General features: G+C 55.9%; 1 protein-coding gene across 1 annotated transcript in view; it reads right to left on the bottom strand.

Moving 5' to 3' along the window:
- DLG3 (discs large MAGUK scaffold protein 3) overlaps positions 1-17,806 on the bottom strand; it is a 77,675-nt gene that overhangs the window by 21,281 nt on the left and 38,588 nt on the right. Inside the window, exons 4-12 of the mRNA XM_017737568.1 lie at positions 16,929-16,982; positions 9,132-9,182; positions 5,979-6,103; positions 5,339-5,508; positions 4,845-4,981; positions 4,378-4,522; positions 4,075-4,234; positions 349-555; positions 7-35 (exon numbers count right to left, since the gene is read on the bottom strand). Of these exons, the coding sequence (XP_017593057.1) occupies positions 7-35; positions 349-555; positions 4,075-4,234; positions 4,378-4,522; positions 4,845-4,981; positions 5,339-5,508; positions 5,979-6,103; positions 9,132-9,182; positions 16,929-16,982 (1,078 nt within the window). The remainder of the gene's footprint in view (positions 1-6; positions 36-348; positions 556-4,074; positions 4,235-4,377; positions 4,523-4,844; positions 4,982-5,338; positions 5,509-5,978; positions 6,104-9,131; positions 9,183-16,928; positions 16,983-17,806) is intronic.

The following is a 17,806-nucleotide window of genomic DNA, read 5'->3' as shown; positions in this document are numbered from 1 at the left end:
TGCCGCCGTTCCCCTGCCGGGACAGAGCGGCTCCGCTGGACCGGACCCACGCGGGCAGGAATCGAGGGGGTCCGCCCTACGCCTCGGCCCCGCTGCCCCGCCTCTGTCCTGGTACCGACGGTACCCACACTCTCAGAGCCTCATCGCTCTGCCACTGTGCCCCCAGCACCATGCCTGGTAGCGGCACTTCCAGTACCGGCATCCCCGGTACCCGCCCCCGGCTGGCCCAGGCATCAGGGCTGCCCCACCGCAGGCACCCCGGGGCCGTGTCAACACACCGGCACCCGGGATGCAAACCACAGAACTGCGCTTCGGGTGGCAGGGGACAGGTGTCCTGTGGGAGCCCACCCGGGGCTGTGGGAGGCCACGAAGGGGCGGTGGGTGCCCCACCAACTCACCGAAAGGATACGGTCTCCCCTTCGCAGCTCCCCGCTGAGGTCAGCAGGGCCTCCAGCCAGGATGAAGGACACAAAGATCCCCTCGCCATCTTCCCCTCCAACAATGTTGAAGCCCAGGCCGGTGGAGCCTTTGTGCAGGATGATTTTCCGAGGCTCCCTGGAAGGACACATAAGGGACAGGGAGACATCATCAGGGTGAGGAGCAGCAAAGCTGGTGACAGGCTTTTCTGTGCCCAGGCTTTGTGGCACGTTGGTGGGACTGGAGTCACCCGAGTGCAGTCTAGTGTGACAGCCATCAGCACTGTGGAGACTGATAAACCAGAAGAGGTGCAGGCAGTGTGACATGAGACACAGCATGGACAGAGACAAGAGCATCCACCGTGAAATCACACACAGAAACACTGAACTGCATGATGGCATCAGATGCCATGAGCCAGGAGAGGGGGAGCAAGCCCCTCCACAGTATGACAAGTATGCCTACAACCCCATGCACTCCTTCCATGCCACAGACCCTGCACAGCTCAACAGAAGTCCTAAATTTTTTGATGATGACTTAATTCTATCACAGCTCAAACAATAGGCAGGCAAAAGCAGGAAGACTGTCTGGCATTGCAAAACTCCTGCGTCAATTTTCGTCTGGGAGAAAAACCCAGTGTGATGGGAACAACGGCAGCTCCCAGCTCAAGCTCTGGATTGAAATAAGGAATAAGTGATGCCAGACAATTAGCACAGGCTGGTGGTGATTGTCAGCCAACATGATACCGGGGAACATCAGTGCATCTGCTGTGGCTGGATCCTGGGCACTTCCTTGGGTACCACAAGGACCAAAGACCTGAGCTCAGCAACCTGATCAACCACTCACCTGCCAGGTATCAGAGGGAGATTTCTGGGATGTGTTAGCAGAGATGCTGGAGCCCAGGCACGGCATTGAGTGAGGGCACCCACTGTAGACCCTAAAATGTTGGCAGACTTGTACTAAGAGGACCCTGGGGCACTGGGGTGGTGGGGCTGGAATACACCAGAACCAGGAGGAGATCAGGACAGCCACAGAATTGCTCACTCAAAAGATGCTCAGCCGCAAATCCTCAAGATGTCACCAGTGCTTGGCTTACGGGCAGTTGTGAGGGGGCAGGGAGGGCTGCAGCCCTCAGTCCCTCTGCAGCAGAGCTGTGCCTAGGGCTAGAGTTCTCCCAGGGGAAGAAATAGGTCAGGTTTCTGGGTCTGCAAACCCTGCCTCCAACCAGGAGATGAACTTGCTCTGCCCCTTGGGTTTTGCTGCTGCCCAAGCAGCGTGCAGGAAGCACAGCCTCCACTCGGTGTGGGGGGAAGTATGCCCAGCACTCATGAGGACCAGACAGTTTGGTGGAAGGTGAAGAGACCCTACAAGAATGAGGAAAGGAAATGAAGCCCCAGACAGGTCCATCACAGGTCTCAGTCATGACATGCACTCTTGGCTTCCATCCTCCTCACAGGAGGCATGACATGGATCCTCCAGGCAGATCCCATGCTGAATGTCACAGTACTAACACTGGGACCTTGGCACAGAGCAGCTGAGGGGATCCTGTGGGGCTGTGCTGGGTCTGGGTTGCAGTGGTAGAGCTCACCAGAAAACAGATTCTTTGTTCCCAGCCCTAGGTGCTGCAGGACATGAGGATCTCTGGAGCCACATCCACATCCAAGCAGCACTTGTGCCCATGGGAGGGGGAGAGGCTGAATACTGGACCTCTGTTTTTCCTAGGGAATGGCTGGCAGGTGCCTCATGAGAAACAGCCTCTTTCTCAGGGCAGCTTCTGCCTTTCCCCACACCAGTAACTTGCATTTGGACCACACCGGTCCCAGTGCACAACCTTGGTGCCAACAGACCCGCAGCGATGCAGCTGTCCTGGGGGGTCAGTGATGCACACGAGGCTTTCAGCACTGTCCTGGGAAGGATGAAGGAAGTGCTGAGCCCACTGCAGGCTGTGAATCTGTTGGGTAGCACGGGGCTGTGTCTGGGCACGCTGGCCCAGGGGAGCCAGCCCATCCGCAGCGGGGCCCTCCACAAGGCAGCACCATCCTCTAGTGGCCACCAGCACGTGCTGCATCAGGGCCACTGCTGAGCCATCGCTGTGCCATTGCCACTGCCAAGCCACTACTGGGCCACTGCCAAGCCATCACTGTGCCACTGTCACTGGCAAGCCACTGCTGAGCCACTGGCAAGCCCTGATCATACCTCTGCCACTGCCAAGCCACCACTGAGCCACCGAAGAGCCATCACTGTGGCACTGCCACTGCCAAACCACCACTGAGCCCTCAGGGTGCCATTGCCACTGGCTGTGTCCAGCCTAGGCTGGGTGCCTCTTTCTGCTCTCTAGCCCACAAATGGGAATGCTGGCACATGTGAGAAGGGACACCCTGGTGGGACCAGGGTCCCTGGTGTGTTTTCCAAGCGCTGGGACTCAGTCCCTTCTGTGGTGCACTGTAATGGCAGACAGCACTGCTCCTGCCTGTGGCATCATCCCCCAGTGCCCTGGCAGCACAGAAGTGGCTACACCTGGTGAGGATGCAGTTCCAGAAACAGGCTCTAGAACCAGCATCGATGATGCTGAGACCAGCGGGAGAGGTGGGGTGTGGGTGGAAGGCAGTGCTGCACAGGTCACGGGCTGCAGAGGCACCCAGCTGTGGCTGAGCACCAAGAAGTGAGAAATCCCTGTGACAAAGATGAGTGCAGACACTCTCCAGGAGGTTGGCAGACCTGACAGCAGATGGCAAGTCAGGGTCTCCCACTCCAGCATCCACCACTGACCTGTCAAATGGGAGAATCCTGGACAAAGCTACCACATCTTCCACTGTAAACACACCCCCAAAACCAGCCTGCAACCTTGTTCCAAACAGCAGAGCCAGCCCTAAGCCTAAGTCGGATGTTGGTCCTTAGAAATCAGCCTAATCCCTACAGTCCTGGCCCTGGGGATACCACATTCAGAGCACTGGCCCCAAGGCTTTGACAAGAAGAGGGAAAGCTGTAAGAATCGGCTAGTAGAGCAGGACTTGCCAGGTCTTGCTCTCCCATCCTCAGCTTGAGGCTTTAGAAAAGTTTTATACCGCATTTAGGCTCACAGCAATGTTTTCTTTGTGCTCCTCTTTATTTCCTGGCTTCAGGAAACAAACCTGTTCATGCAGCATAAAGGATTCTACTGGGGCAAGGGGGGCTGGCAGTCCTTGCAATGGCACCTGAGTGTAGGTGGTTTGGGATGCTGGTCTCGGAGCGTGGGAGGAACCCCACCTGTTTGCAAGGCTGTGCTCCCCCTGGCCCTTCACCCCCAGCACAGCTCCACCTGGGGACATCCCGGGAGCCCGTGGCACTGCTGGATGGCACTATAAGGGCAGGGAACACCTTTTATTCCAGGTATTGTAAAATAAGCAAGAGAACAAAGCTGAAATGCAGTTTTGTAAAGCTTGTGAAAGAGTAGGAGAGGGACTGGAGAGGGAGGGAATGCAGCAAGCCAGGGATTGACACAGCAGGGTTGGTCTCAGGGGGTGAGCACAAAGCTCATTATGGGGACCTCAAGCATTGCACCATGCACCTACAAATGGCCTTTCAAGGCTCTGCACTGGCAGTGGGGATGACTTCAAGCCGCCACAGAGGGAAAGTGAGGAAATGAGGAGCATGAGAGGGATGCTCATGCCTGGTACTCACCTGGTGAAGTCGTCGTCTCCGATCATGTGCCGAGGGACAGGCGAGTACCGGGATGGAGTCACCTGGGCAGGGATGGGATAGGCAGGCTTGCTCTCAACACTGCCCAGGTAGCCCAGACTGGAGTTATGGCTTATGTGGTTGTCAGCCAAGGCTGAGAAGGCTGCAGGGGAGGAGAAGGTCATCAGGAGCAGAAATCCATACACAAGGAGGACATGGAGACCAGCCCAAGCCCTGCTCCCCACCCCAACAAGCTCAGTGCCCCACAGCCCCGTGTGCCCAGCCAGTGGCCAGCGGCGTACGTACTGCTGGCGTAGTCGGGGGGCGCGTACATGTCGTTGAGGTGGATGTTGCCGGGCTTGGCCACTTTCAGGTACACCATGTCAGAGGTGTTCTTCAGAGCGGCCACTGCCTCCTCATGCCGCACGTCCTGCAGGTTTGTGTTATTCACCTGCCGGAGGGAAAGGGCTGGGTGACATGGCTGAGCAGCAGGGCAAGGACCAGGGCAGGGACCAGGGCAGCCCTGCAGCAGTGATTTTCCATAGGGGAGGTGCCCCAGTAGCTCCAGAGGCATCGTCCCATGGTCTTGGGTTTGACCCTCCTGCCTGCAGCCTTTGCTGTGCCTGCCCTCCCACAGCAACATCCCAGCAGGAGCTGCGGGGAAGAGGTGTGAGGCTGCTGACAGGACAGGGGCTGGGGTTCAGGATCAACATCGCATCACAGTGGAACCTGTTCAGCTCCGCCTCACAGCTGGCAGTGGCCATGGGGCTTACCGCAAGCAGCCGGTCCCCGATCTGCAGGCGCCCGTCCTTTTGGGCAGCACCTCCCTCGATGATCTTGGTGATGTAGATGCTGTTGTCCCCAGGGATGTGCTGGTTCCCGATGCCCCCTGCAATGCTGAACCCCAGGCCTGAGGGAGAGTGAGAATGCAGGTGAGGGACAGACAGATAAACAGAGCCCTGGGCTGGCACCACAGCCCATGTGCCTCGCTGGGCTTCGCACCTTGCCCAAATCCAGCAGGCAATGGGGGACCCCACTGCTGCCTGAGGCCAGCCTGGCCACCGTGCCAGGGTCTGTGGGTCTGTCCCATACCCTGTGCCCCACAGTATCCCATGCAGCATCCTGCACTGTGGTGGTGCCTCCTTGCATCCCACATCCCCCATGAGGCTGCCCTGCATCTCATGACATCTCACACCGAGGGGTCACCCCACACTGTCCTGTGGGGCAGTGGGGCACCCTTGCCAAGCAAGCAGAGTGAGGGGTTCACCTTTGGGGCCCTTCATCAGGTTAACCTCCATGATGGTCTCTGGTGGGGGCTGCCGGCGGCGCACCACAAGCCGCACCACGGGGCCTGCTTCCTTCAGGGCCTCCACAGCTTTGCTGTGCACAACCTCAGAGACGTCCACGTCATTCACCCGCAGCACGCAGTCGTTCACCCTGTGGGGACAGGACGGCTCTGAGCATCCCTGGGGAACCACCAACCCATGCCACCCTCCTTTGGTCACCTGTGCCACCCTCCTCCAGCCACACAAAGGAGAGCTGTTCAAGCTGGTCAGATCCTGCCCTGCTGGGATGAGAGGGGTCCCTCCCAAAGTGGGGGAGAGCACAGCTGGTCCCTTTAGTGCAACCCTGATGGAGATGGGAGATGAGAAGAAAGGCTGGATCCCTGCCTTGAGCTGTAGCAGGATGGATGGGAGCAGGAGCCTGATACAGGGAGGGGAGCAGGGGTGACTACAGACAGGAGGCTGGTGGCCAGGGATGGTGGACATCCCTGTCTTGAAGGGATCTGGCTGTGGGGAAGAGATATATGGAGGCCAGGGACCATGTCAGGAAAAGGGGTTAGGCCTAGAGGGTCCATGCAGAGATGCTGGGTGACACCCTGGCTGCTCCCCCAGCTCTGTACTTACCCTAGACGGCCATCCATGGCTGCCGCTCCCCCGGGGATGATCTTGGTGATGAAGATACCCGGGTCATCTGGAACATGGGGGTTGTCGATGCCTCCTGCTATGCTGAAGCCGAGGCCGGAGTTACCCTGTGGGAAATCAAACGCCGCGTCTTTCCCCCATGGGCAACTGCTTGCTGCCAGCCTTCCTTAAATGGTTCCCCCCAGCCGCGGGACCGCCTGGGGCACAGGAGCCCTTACAGCATCTGTCACACCCCGGGGTGCCCAGCTCAGGGGGCAGAGGGATGCTGGCCAGAGGAGAGGCCGGCGTTCCTCAGCTGAGTGCTCAGCACAGCAGCGTGGAGCACGGAACAGATGGAGTGGGAGAGTGGGAGCCACCGAGGACCTCCCTCACCACTGTGTCTCCACGGAGAGACTCTAAGGCAGGCGGGGAGCTGGGGGAAGAGGAGGTGGTCCTTGGCGGAGAAAACCTCCCCTTGCTGGCTGCTCCCCAGGAGGAGATACTGATGCTGCAGCCTGCACAGACCAGCGGGGATTGTGCCAGTCACCAGCATCCCACTCCTGCCCCTCTGCACTCTGGGATGTAGCCCTGGAATAGAGCCAAGCCGGGGACCAGCAACACTGATGACAAAATATACAGGTTTGGGTGGAGGTGGCTATCAGGAGGGAGTGGGCTCTCCAATTCTGCCTCCTTTTCCTCACAGACATGCCTGGAGCATCACTTGAACTTCTGCTGAATTATGCCTGGGGGGAATGCAGGGACCACAGCTCATCTCCAGGCCATTTCTGCAGCATCTCAGGAATGAGTGGCTGTGGCCCTGTGCCACCTCTCCCACTTGCAGGATCCCCATTAGTGACACACTCACAGGCGCTGCTTCGAGATCTGTGCTTGATGCAAGTGGACAATTCCTGCCTTTTTTGCTCTGCCTTGAAAATCAGATGGCTCCTCGCCGTGTTTCCTCATGCGGAAGAGCTGACACTTAGTCACATACTATTGTGCCTGCCTCTCTCGAGCGCAAGTGGGCTCAGGCCAAGCTCTCCTGGCTGCCCATGGCCCCACTGCTCAGTGGGAGATGATGGGGTGCTCTGCTCTTCCAGGGGACTTGTGGCCGGGAGGGCCACACTGGAACTCGGGCTCCCCGGGATAATTTAGCACCAACAGCCATCTGGGGCTTGCACTTTTCCCCAGCAATTTTGCCCCAGCATCAGCTCCTGAAGTGATGCAGAGCTGACTTTATGATGCTCATGACACAGCACCAGGAGCCACCAATGCCTGTCACCGTGCAACACTCCCGGATGCTCTCTGGCCAGCTGGGATTTGGCTGGCATTTGGCACAGAGGCATTCAATGGTAGAGGGTCTGTGGCTGCTCTCTTTCCTCTAAGCTGGATTCTGATTACCCTGGGCCTAGCTCGAAAAAGCTCCTTACTATCACAGAGACCCAGCCTGGCCACAGCAAGGCAGGTGAGACTGCAAAATGATCTCCAGCCATTCGTTGTGCCTGTCTATGGAAGGTCCTTTGCTAGCTACAAAACCTGGAAATTATCTGGGAGGTGCCAATTTTTATTCTGATAAACCTCAAAAAGGAGTTCAAGGGATTTCTTAGCTGATATCAGTGTTGATGCCAGGGTAGCTCCTGCTGTTGACACATGTATGGTGGGTAAAACACAAAGCTGTGTCCCTCTGCAGATTGTGTTTCTGCTATTATTGTCCCAAAATGCTGCTGCATTTACCTTTGTCTTTACAAGAAAGACAAGGATTACTAACAGTGACTAACCAGCCATTTTGGAGTGCACTGGGGTCAATTCTGGAAGCCTCAGCAAGGGGACAGCCTCACCTACAGGCAGCAGAGTGCTCCGCCTGCATTAAGACAGGATTGTTGGATCCCACTGGGGACCAGGTGAAGGGGAAGGACCTAGGTATGGTCCATGCTAGCCCAGACTGCTAAGCACTGAAATTCCCTCATGGTTTCTTGCTGTTGGAGAAGGAATTGCTGCCTGGGGCTCTGAAATGGGGGCATCAATGAGTGTTGTCTCTTTGTGTGGTCCTGCCAGCTCTTCCCCTGTTCCCATTATGGGCTGATGACAGAGGATGCTCTGAAGAATCCCCGAAAACAAGAATTTTGCGTGTGACTTAGGCCCGGAGCAAGAAGTACTTAGCCCAAAAGGGAAGGATCCCCTGGGCTGGTGTCGTCAGGCACACCGGGGAAGCTGTGGGTGAGGCAGCAGCCCCAGATAACCTTCCGTCCACCCACCTCCGTGATGCAGAGCCAAGGGAAGGAGGGAGATGACTAAAGGCAGAGAGGAACAGAATAATGAGCGATGTGTCTTCCCCTGCAATGCCGGCCACGCGGCGAGGCTGAGCCGCCTGGCACGGCAGTGAGGGGGAGGCAAGGTGTGCTGTGAGAGCCGCGGGCAGCTTCCCACCACAGCCATTCCCAGCCAGCAGGGCTGTGCCTGCCTCAGAGTAAACCCCGGGCCAGCTTTTCCCGCTCCCTCTCCATCCCTCCTCCCCTGCTGCTTCCTGGGCAACAAGAAAGCCCTTCTTGCCCTGTGTGGTGCTGGCTTGCCCCCGGATAAATCCCATACATGGCGGGAGGTAATTTCAGCCACGGCTGGTGTGGTGCACGCCATCACCTCTGTGTTGCCAGTGAAGAAAAGGCTTGAGCAGGAACTTCCTCCGTTGTGATTTGTTTTACTAAAAAACCTGGTTTTAGACCATATACCCAAGAGGGACAGGGAGCCTGGTGGCAGGGTGACTTCGGTCCTTCTGCCCAGTTGTGGGGTGCAACCACCTGTGTCTGCACAAGCAGAGCCCTCCACACCTCTGTTTTCTGACAAAGGCAATGACAAAGAGCCTCCCCCCATACTCTGCACTGATGGGTTTGTGCGGGTGAGGGTGTGAAAGAGGGACGCAAGGGAGAAGCCCTCCTCCCTCCCTTCTGGAGGGGTGTGGAGGGGGAGAGGGGAGCAGCAAGCCCACCCTGGTGGGAGCCAGGCTGGCAAAGCAGGTGTGACACCCACGAAAGCCTCCAGAGAGAGCGGGGAGTAGAGACCAAGCTCTCCCCATCAGCTGTGCAGGGATGCGTGGGGGGCTGGCTGTGCCGAGGGGTGGGCGAGTGGGAAGAGGCTGCTGGTGGGTGAGTAAGGAGTACTTACCCTTTCCAAGACGATCTCCTCATATTTGAACATCCCATCACTGCCATTCATCTGGAGAGAGGGAGACAGCGTGTTACGACTCTCTGCTGGTCCTGGGGGAATTCGTTTTTCCCCTCTGATAGCTGAACACGAAGAATCCAACCTAAAAGCTGCATCATCACCACTGAAAAAACCTTAAATGCAACTGCTTGAGCTTGCCCTGGAATTAAACCATGTGCTGCTTTTTTTCCTGGGCATGAGCCAAAGCCCACTGACTTTAATGCACTTCTGTGCAAAGCCTTTATTCTCCCAGCTCATTTCTCCAGCCATGAAAAGGAACACAACCGAAGGCACAAAAAGAAATAACACCTCCGTTACGCGGCATATAATTAACCTCAGGAATTCACTGCTTGAGGAAGGGAAGAGAGGGGGTCGGCCCATTTAAAGGGAAAAAAATGTCTGTACATAACAACATAATAAACACCTTTAGCAGCTTATATTTTTTAAATCTTTTCGTAGCATGACTGTATTAACAGGAAATTCAGAATAATTTATTCTACGAAATTAGTTGGGTGCGAAGGAAACAAGGTGTGAGAGAGTGGGGCACAGTAAGAGGTGAAAATATTGTGATGCCCTCATGTACAAAAATGGTGTAGCCTGTCTCAGTGCTGTACACCACACTGATCCCCACGCTTAAAGGTCTCCCATATCCAGAGTACCAAAGCAGAGCTCTTGGAAACATAATGAATAGAAACAAAAAAGGATGCAATTGTAGGCTGTAAAATGGTAAATGTAGAGTCAAAAAAAAAAAAAATCCATTTTCCTCATAATGAACAATGCACAGGAAAACAAGGCAGCAGTTTCACTCCAAGTCATCAGGATCAGGCCAGAAACAGCTGCTGAGGTCTAAAATTTAGCAAGATTTGCAATGCAATTGGCTAGTGAAACATCCAACGATCAACAGCAACAGTTTCAAAGAAAACTGAGTTGGAAGGGAACCCAAAGGGTTTTGGAGTCCAACTCCTGGCCCCGCACAGTTCCCCAACAATCCCACCATGTGCATGAGAGTGTTGTCCAAATGCTCCTTGAGCTCTGGCAGCCTTGGGGCCATGACCATGCCCTGGGGAGCCTGTTCAGTGTCCCACCACCCTCTGTGCAAAAATCCTTTTCCTAATGTCCAACCTAAACCTCCCCTGACACAGCTTTATGCCCTTCCCTCAGGTCCTGTCACTGAGCACCTGAGAGAAGAGATCGGTGTCTCCTCCTCTGATTCCCCTCACGAGGAAGCTGCAGACTGTGGCAAGCTCTGTCTTCAGTCTCCTCTCCTCCAGGCTGAACAAGCCAAGTGACCTTACCCTTTCCTCACACAGTCTCCTCTAGATCCTTCACTACCTTTGTAGCCTCCTTTGGACGCTCTCTAATAGCTTCATATCCTCATATTGTGGCCCCAGGACTCAAGGTGAGGCTGCCCCAGTGAGAGCAGAGCTGGACAATCCCCTCCCTTGCCCGGCAGGTGATTTGGTGCCCCATGCACCCCAGGTCAAAGTTGGCCTTTTTTGGCTACTGGGGCACACTGTTGACTCACTTTTTTTTTTGGAGGGGACTGAACTCAATGTCATAATTTGAGTCACTCTGGGAAACAAGGGATGGGGCATGGGTAGTTCTGTATGAAAAGGCAGAGGCAGCAGAACCCTGGAGCCAGCAGGCAAACATCTCTCCCACTGTGCAGTCCTGCCTCTGCCTGTGGCCTCTGGACAACGTGCAGGGTTCCTTGTCTGGGTTTTACACCCGCCATTAACTGATGGCTCATAGATCATATGGAGCCACTTCCTGTATACGCTCTGTATCCCAAACTGGAGCTGACATGCCTTTGGACACAGCCTCATGTGGCACCAGCATGCTGGCTGTGTCCTGCTTTCCTAGCTCCTTGCTATCTGCCCCTGCAGAGGCACAGCCCTGCCATCCTCCACACCCCCACAGTGCTGGGTCATTCCATGGAGGGGACAGCAACCATTATTTATGCTAAATCCATCATCTGACACCACAGAAGAATAGTCAGCAAGGCAACAGTGAGGGCCTGTTATAGGTAGGAAGAAGAAACAGGAGTTTTTCTAGATGGCAGCAATGAGGGGCCCAGGTAGAGGAGAAGTTCTGCAGGACAGGATCTGGGATAGGGCTGTGCCACCTGTGCCACACACAGCCTCATCCCCTGCCCTGGGAGGCCAAAGCAATCCCACACCCTGTACTGTGCTTCAAGGATGAGGTTCGGCAAAGAGACAGGAATGAGGCTCCAGGGAACACAGGCTGTGTTGTCCATCCTTGGATGTGCTCTGTGCCTGGTGCCTCTCAGTGACAGGAAGATTTCAGGGGACAGTTCAGGGTTGGGACATCCAGATACTCCAATAGTAGGCTGCTCAGATCCTCCCAGCACATTGGGAAAGGCCTTGGCCAGCTCTTACAGGAGGCTCTTGCAGCAGAAAAGCAGTGGAAGTGGTGGGATTAACCCACAGCAGGATCCTTGACAGCCTCAGAGGGACAGGGACAGGTGGTCAGTGCCATCTTCTGCCACAGTGCCAGCCTGGGCTGTGTCCCTGTGGGCAGTGGGGCAATTGCTTCCCTTGCCACAGGTTCCCTCTTTGGCATGGGCTGCCTTTCCCTCCTCTCATCCTCCTGTACTGACTAATCCTAAATGCAGCCGGCTCGCTGGCCTGTGCCACCCTCACAGCCTCCCCCAGCACAGCCTCCAGCCCATCCCCTCTCTGCAGTTGGTATCCCAGTGCGTGGGGCGCGGCGTCGCCTCTCCCCGCCTTTCCAGCAACTCGGATTCCTGGCACCCTTTGCTACTACACACATTGTCCTCTCTGCTTTGGCATTCAACACAGTTGCCACACAGCCAGCCATATGCACACCCACGGCCGCAGAGGAACAGCATACACATCCCTCCGGGATGGGGATCTGCAGAAAGCTGTGACAATCTGTGAGCCGTGGTGAGAGCCAGCCCCGCCGAGGGAGCGGCCGCTGCCAGCGGCACCCGGGGTGCACCCACAGCCCAGCACACAGACCCCGTCAGACACCCCGCTGCTGCCAGGCAGCTGAGGCTGGGATAGCCCCACTCCCCAAATCTCCAGGCTGCCAATGCAGAGCAGTGCTTTGCACTCCTCCCAGAAAACCGGTGGGGTAGGTGCTTGCTTGATGCGGCGTCTGCTGGGAGCAGCCTGTGCTGGCCAGGCATGCTGGGGTCAGCCAGGCCTGACCATGAAGTTTTAGCTCCGATTATGTTTCCAAAATTCACGCCAGTGGAATGCCAGTTAATTGTACAAGGAAGCCAAATGAAGAACTTAATATATACCACGTAACCAAGGGAACAAGCCAACAAAGCAAACGTTCCAGCGTTGGAAAATCAAATACCAGTCACTCACTGACGGCAAAAACCTCCCCATGATACCCACCAGAGCTGCCATGACCTGGCTCTGCTGCAGGCTGTTCCCCCTGTCCTTCACCAGTGCCCTGTGCTCCTCCCCAGTTCCTGTTTGGGGCCATCTCCGGTGGGAGGATGCCTGGCTCCATCACCACCAGGCAGGGAGAGCACACCACACCCTGCTCTCCTCTCCTCGTGCAACACCTGCAGAGCTGACAGGAGTGTCAGGGGCTAATTAGCTGTTCCCAGCATACCCTGATCCTAAGCATCGTCTGGTTTCTCATGGAAAAGAGTAAAGGTATTTTTTTCCAGGCTCTTCCCATGCAACAAGCCCACCTGAGGGCTCAGGAAGAGGCGCCTTTACTGGCCCTCTCCTCTTTGGAGCAGGAGGGAAATAGTTACCGATGATGGCATTTAGATAATCAACAGAAGGCTGCAGAGTTAACACTCATTTGATAAACAGAAGAGCACACACCTTCCAGAGCTACTGCAAGCTGTCTGCAGGCTCTGCTGGCCAACACCGCAACAGCGCACATGGAACACCCCTTGCAATTTGCTAGAGAGTAAGGGCTTGAGGTAGGTTTTTTCAGGGGGTTGTTCGGCCTTTTTTTTTTTTTTTTTTGTGGTGTGGTTTTGCTTGTTGGCTTGTTTTTTAAATAAAAAAGAAGGCCAGATTTAGAAGACAAAGATCAGGTTCCTCAAATGTAACCCAGATAGCCAACTAGGCTGTAGGAGGAAATAACCTGCAGGAAAGATAACACTGCTCACAGCCCCTTTTGGAGCAAGATCCTGCCCATATCCCGTGCTTAGGATGCGATGAGGACAAGCACTGGGACCTGCTGGTGGAGCAGCCACTTATCAAGATAAGTCTGAAGACTGGAGAGCCAGCCCCTGGTTGTGCCAGCCAGCCCCGAGTGTGGAGGGCACCTGGCGATGCCCCACACCTGCCCTGTGCACAGGGAAAGGGGAGAAGCCCTGTGCCAGGGCAGCGGGTGCAAGGGGCAGCTCCCTGCTGGCACGGGCACTGCCAGCGCTGGCAAGGGAGAACTCTCCCTGCCTGCACATGGCAGGGGGCCCAGGGAAAATAGGTCAAGAGCTCCCTCCCTTCACCTCCCCGTGTCCACGCGTCCTGCTGCAGCACTGAGACCTACTGACTCGCTTCCAGCTACCTCCTGGCCTCAACCCCCTTGTGTGCATTGCCCACGGTGCTGGCCTTGTGCACAGAATGAATAAATGGTCTATTTCTGGTCAGCCTTTTGCCAGAGGGCTGCAGGGACCAACCTGCCGAGCTCGGGCAGAGTGAAGGGGTTTGCAGCCTGACAGCCCCAGCAACAGCTGGGAGGACACCACAGTCATGCTGCCTGCAGGAACTGGCAGTGGGATGTGCACTTGGGACCAAAGTGTGAGGGACTCATTGGCTCAGATCAGGCCTGGAAAGCAGTTGTCTTCCTCACACCTGGCTTTTAAGTGACTGAAGAGGTGATTGCACCTCACTGCTGGGCAATGAGGCACCAAATCAGGCTCCAGGTACTCAGACTCTGAAACCTTCAACTCCTCAGGGGCTTTGGAGTGACTTTCCCTGCTCATTTTAGAACTTTCTGGCACCAAGAAGTTGTTTTAGCTTCAGAGAGGCAGCTCTGAAATGCAGAGACCCCATCTGCCACGGGAACTCTGTTTCCAATTCTCTGTCTCCCCATTATGGACATGCTGGGCAAAATATACCAAGATGTGAAACTGTGAGCAACGACCTGGAGCTGGCATGGGTGATGCCCTCCAGCACCCTCCTTACCCTTCAAGGGATACTTTTAATACTGCAGGCATTTTATAATGGCTTATTTGGGTTTTTACACCCTGGGGGTGCTGGACTCTGCTCAAGCCACATGCTGAGCCCCAGCCATCCCAGTGCTGCAGCTCCTACCTTACAGTGCTGCAGGAGCTACATGCTTCTGGGGATGGAAGTGGGTGGAAGGGGACATTGAAATGCAGAACAGACTTCTTGATAAACTATCAGGGCCAAATCCAGCCCAGCAGACAGTCCAATGCAATCAATGGAGCTAGAACAGGAAGGAACTAGACTACATCCATCTGTTTATCATTAAGGAAAGCACTGAATAGTTAAGTAATTAAAGACTGGAAGATGTGACTTTAACCCTTCCAAATACATACTGTACCAACAGCCTTCAGCTTTTGGGTTTGTAAAAAACCTGTGCTTCCAGATTTGGCATTTTGGTGTTCGCAGCAAGCTCCTGGTGCGGCTCCTTTGCTGACCTGGGAAACTGCCAAGGTCTTGGGGGTTGTTTTCTCTGAAGCCTGAGGAATCCAGCACCCAGAGAAGGAAAAGATGGAGCAAGGCCTGTTTTCTGGTATAACATGAAGTAGAAGGCAAGAGGGTTTCCAGGCTGGATGCTGAGAGGAATCAAAGTGAGGTGTCTCCCCTGCCCTGGGCACCTCCAGGCACCCCAGTGGTGACACAGAGCAGATCACAGCCACAGCCCGGTGGACCTTTTGACCCCTGCAGGACAGTCGCTCTCAGCATGTGCTGCTGAGGTTGGATGGATGGGATCAGCGACTGCCACGCCCAGCGTGATGCTGGCGCCTGTCTGGGGTGCAGAGCACCCCCTGAAACCCAGACGAGGTGCAGGGAGAAGGTGTGGACAGGGATATGGAGGTGGAGGGAGAGGGAGGGATGTGAAGTTAATGAGCTGGAGTAGAGGGAGACAGCGGGGAGAGCAGGAAAGTGGAGTGCACTGCAGTGGAAGGAGTGGTTGCTGGCCCCACATGAGGGCTCCCTGCTGCTGGCCTCTGCAGGGCTCAGGAACCTGCCCGAGGTGACAGAACCTGTCCTTGGCTCTTGGGCTAACCTCTCATTGCCCTTGGGAGGGCAGGGAGGACGGACTGGCATGGATGGAGTGTGGCAAAGGAGGCAGTGCTGGTGCCTGCAGTGATGAGCAGGCCATGTTCCTCCAAAGGTGTGACATTTTGTACGGAGGGAGGGTACAACACGGATGTGAAAGCAGACTTTCCATTCAGGAATACCTCCCTGCCCTGCCCTGCTCACAGCACACTTCTCACTTGCTCCGTCCCTTCCCTCCAGGAGACACTGCCCTGCCCTGCTCACAGCACACTTCTCACTTGCTCCGTCCCTTCCCTCCAGGAGACACTGCCCTGCAGCCAGGGTGCCCAGCACAATGAGAGAACCTCCAACCCACAAAGCCCCTGACACACCATGTGTTTGGGAAGGTAATCTTTGGGGACAGCAGCTCTCCTCTGCCACATTCACACAAAGCTGCTGGACCCAGGACCACCACGCTGAGAGATGCACCACTGCCTTCCTCCCCAGTGTCAGGTGGCTTTAATTCAGGCTTAATTAAACCATTCAGCCAGGGTTGGAAGGGCCTCAGCCAGGCTCTCCTTCTTTTCTGTAGCCCTTCTCAACCAGCCCAGTACAGCTCTGATGTGCACGGGCCCCACCACAGGCTGCAGGCTGAGATCTGCCGTTTTCTACAGGGGAAATTCAACCCCCAGAGGTCACCTGTGGCCCACTACCCTGACTCCAAAGATGAACCCACCCCAGCTCTGAGTTCTGGTGCTGCTTCACTGCTGTGGAAGGCAGCTGAAGTTTGATGCATCAGAAGTAAATCAGATGCAAAGCACCCAGCCCTGGGAAGCTGTTAACTGGGCTCCTTTGGGCAAAAAAGGGAAGCACCCCACAAGCACAGAGCCAGTGCTGCTGGCCAGAAACCCATGCTGGCCACCCTCCTCCCTTCATCCCCCCAGCTAAATGTTCTGGGGAAAGATGCAGCAGGATGCAAACCCTGTCTGCAACAAACTAAGATTATCTTATGCTACTCCAGGAGTGCCAAATGCACTGTGGCTGCAAACACACTCACCAAGTACTGCTCAGCTGCTGGCAGCCTTCAGTGGGAGAGGAGCAACATCTGATGGGCCTTGCTGCCCTGAGGACCAGTGACTGGTCCTTACTTGATGCCAGCAAGTACCCAGAGAGCCCTGCCTAAGGAGGCTGAGGCAGTGAAGGAAGGTAAAGGATGCCCCAGCAGAGCCTCCCAGCCCCCCTGCATGGGAGGCAGAGGAAATGGCTGTATGATTAACCCTGAACACAACCAGCCCGGATGCCCAGCTCCTCTGCTGAGGCCTTTTGCCTTGTACCTCCCTGTGCTCGACTCCCCAGCATCACTTACTGCTGGCCTTGGTTCTGCGCAGTGTCACCCAGCCCCAGCAAGGTTTGGGGGTGGGATGAGCTGTGGGGAAGCGGTGTGGGTATCAGGCTCCTTTGCTGCCTTACCAGGGCCTCCTCGAGCTGGGAAAGTCTTTCCTGCATTGCTGAGCAGGGAAAATGCAGCACTTGATCAAAGGAAGCAAAACGAAACCGGGAGACTTACAGAGAGCCCTTGTTCCAGCGAGTCTGTATTCACGATAATGGGAGCGGGGTTGGCCTGTGAGGAGACAAAAGTGGGATATCACCAAGCTGAGCGATGAACCCAGCCCTTCGTGGTACACTGCCTCTCCCCTGGTCATGCCAGTGCAGACCCTCCAGGCCAGGCAGCAGAGAGAGATTCAGGAAGGGCTCTGCTTGTCCCTCCTCCAAGTGTCCAACAGCCCTGGGACAGGAGCAGGGCCACAGCATGGCTCTGGGCATCAGTCTGGTCCTCAGACTCGGTGTGTCCCAAACACCCCATGGCCTTGGCTACTGGGAAAGAGACAGGGAAGATTGGAAACTCTCCCAGCCTTGTGTCAGGCTCCCACCAGCACCAAAATTTATGTGAAATTCACACTAGTGAGGGGTTAGGAGATAGGAGTAGGAAAAGAAGTCCTTTTGAGAGAGGCCAGCAGACCAAGCCTTCAAGCACCCTCCGACAGCTTTTGTTCCTTCTAAGCACAGAGCCACCACGCCCTGGGAGAGGTGACAGCATTTGGTCCCTTATCCTCATTACTCCTGGGGTAAACCCTCTGCTCGGCAGCCTCGGCTCATCCTCCACAGCATCACATGCATCCTCCTGTCCTGAAGGGCTCCCCGTGAACCTCTCTCGGGGTTGCTCCTCCTGGGCTGCCCTCTGCCCCTCGGCTCGCTGCACATCGCAGGGCAGACACATGTGCAGAGGGCAGCTCGGGCAGGCAGGGCAGGGAGGCAGGGACAGAGGAAGGGAGGGAGGGTCTCCCAGGAGAAGAGGATGGGCGAACATGCAGAGCCGGCGGCCGGACGGGGGGGTGAGGCCAGAGGAGGGTCGGGACGGGACGGCACGGCTGGAAATCAGGGGCG

This window comes from Corvus brachyrhynchos, unplaced genomic scaffold, assembly GCF_000691975.1.
Source record: "Corvus brachyrhynchos isolate BGI_N302 unplaced genomic scaffold, ASM69197v1 scaffold346, whole genome shotgun sequence".
Taxonomy (NCBI): domain Eukaryota; kingdom Metazoa; phylum Chordata; class Aves; order Passeriformes; family Corvidae; genus Corvus; species Corvus brachyrhynchos.
This window is presented reverse-complemented; position numbering and strand designations above follow the sequence as displayed.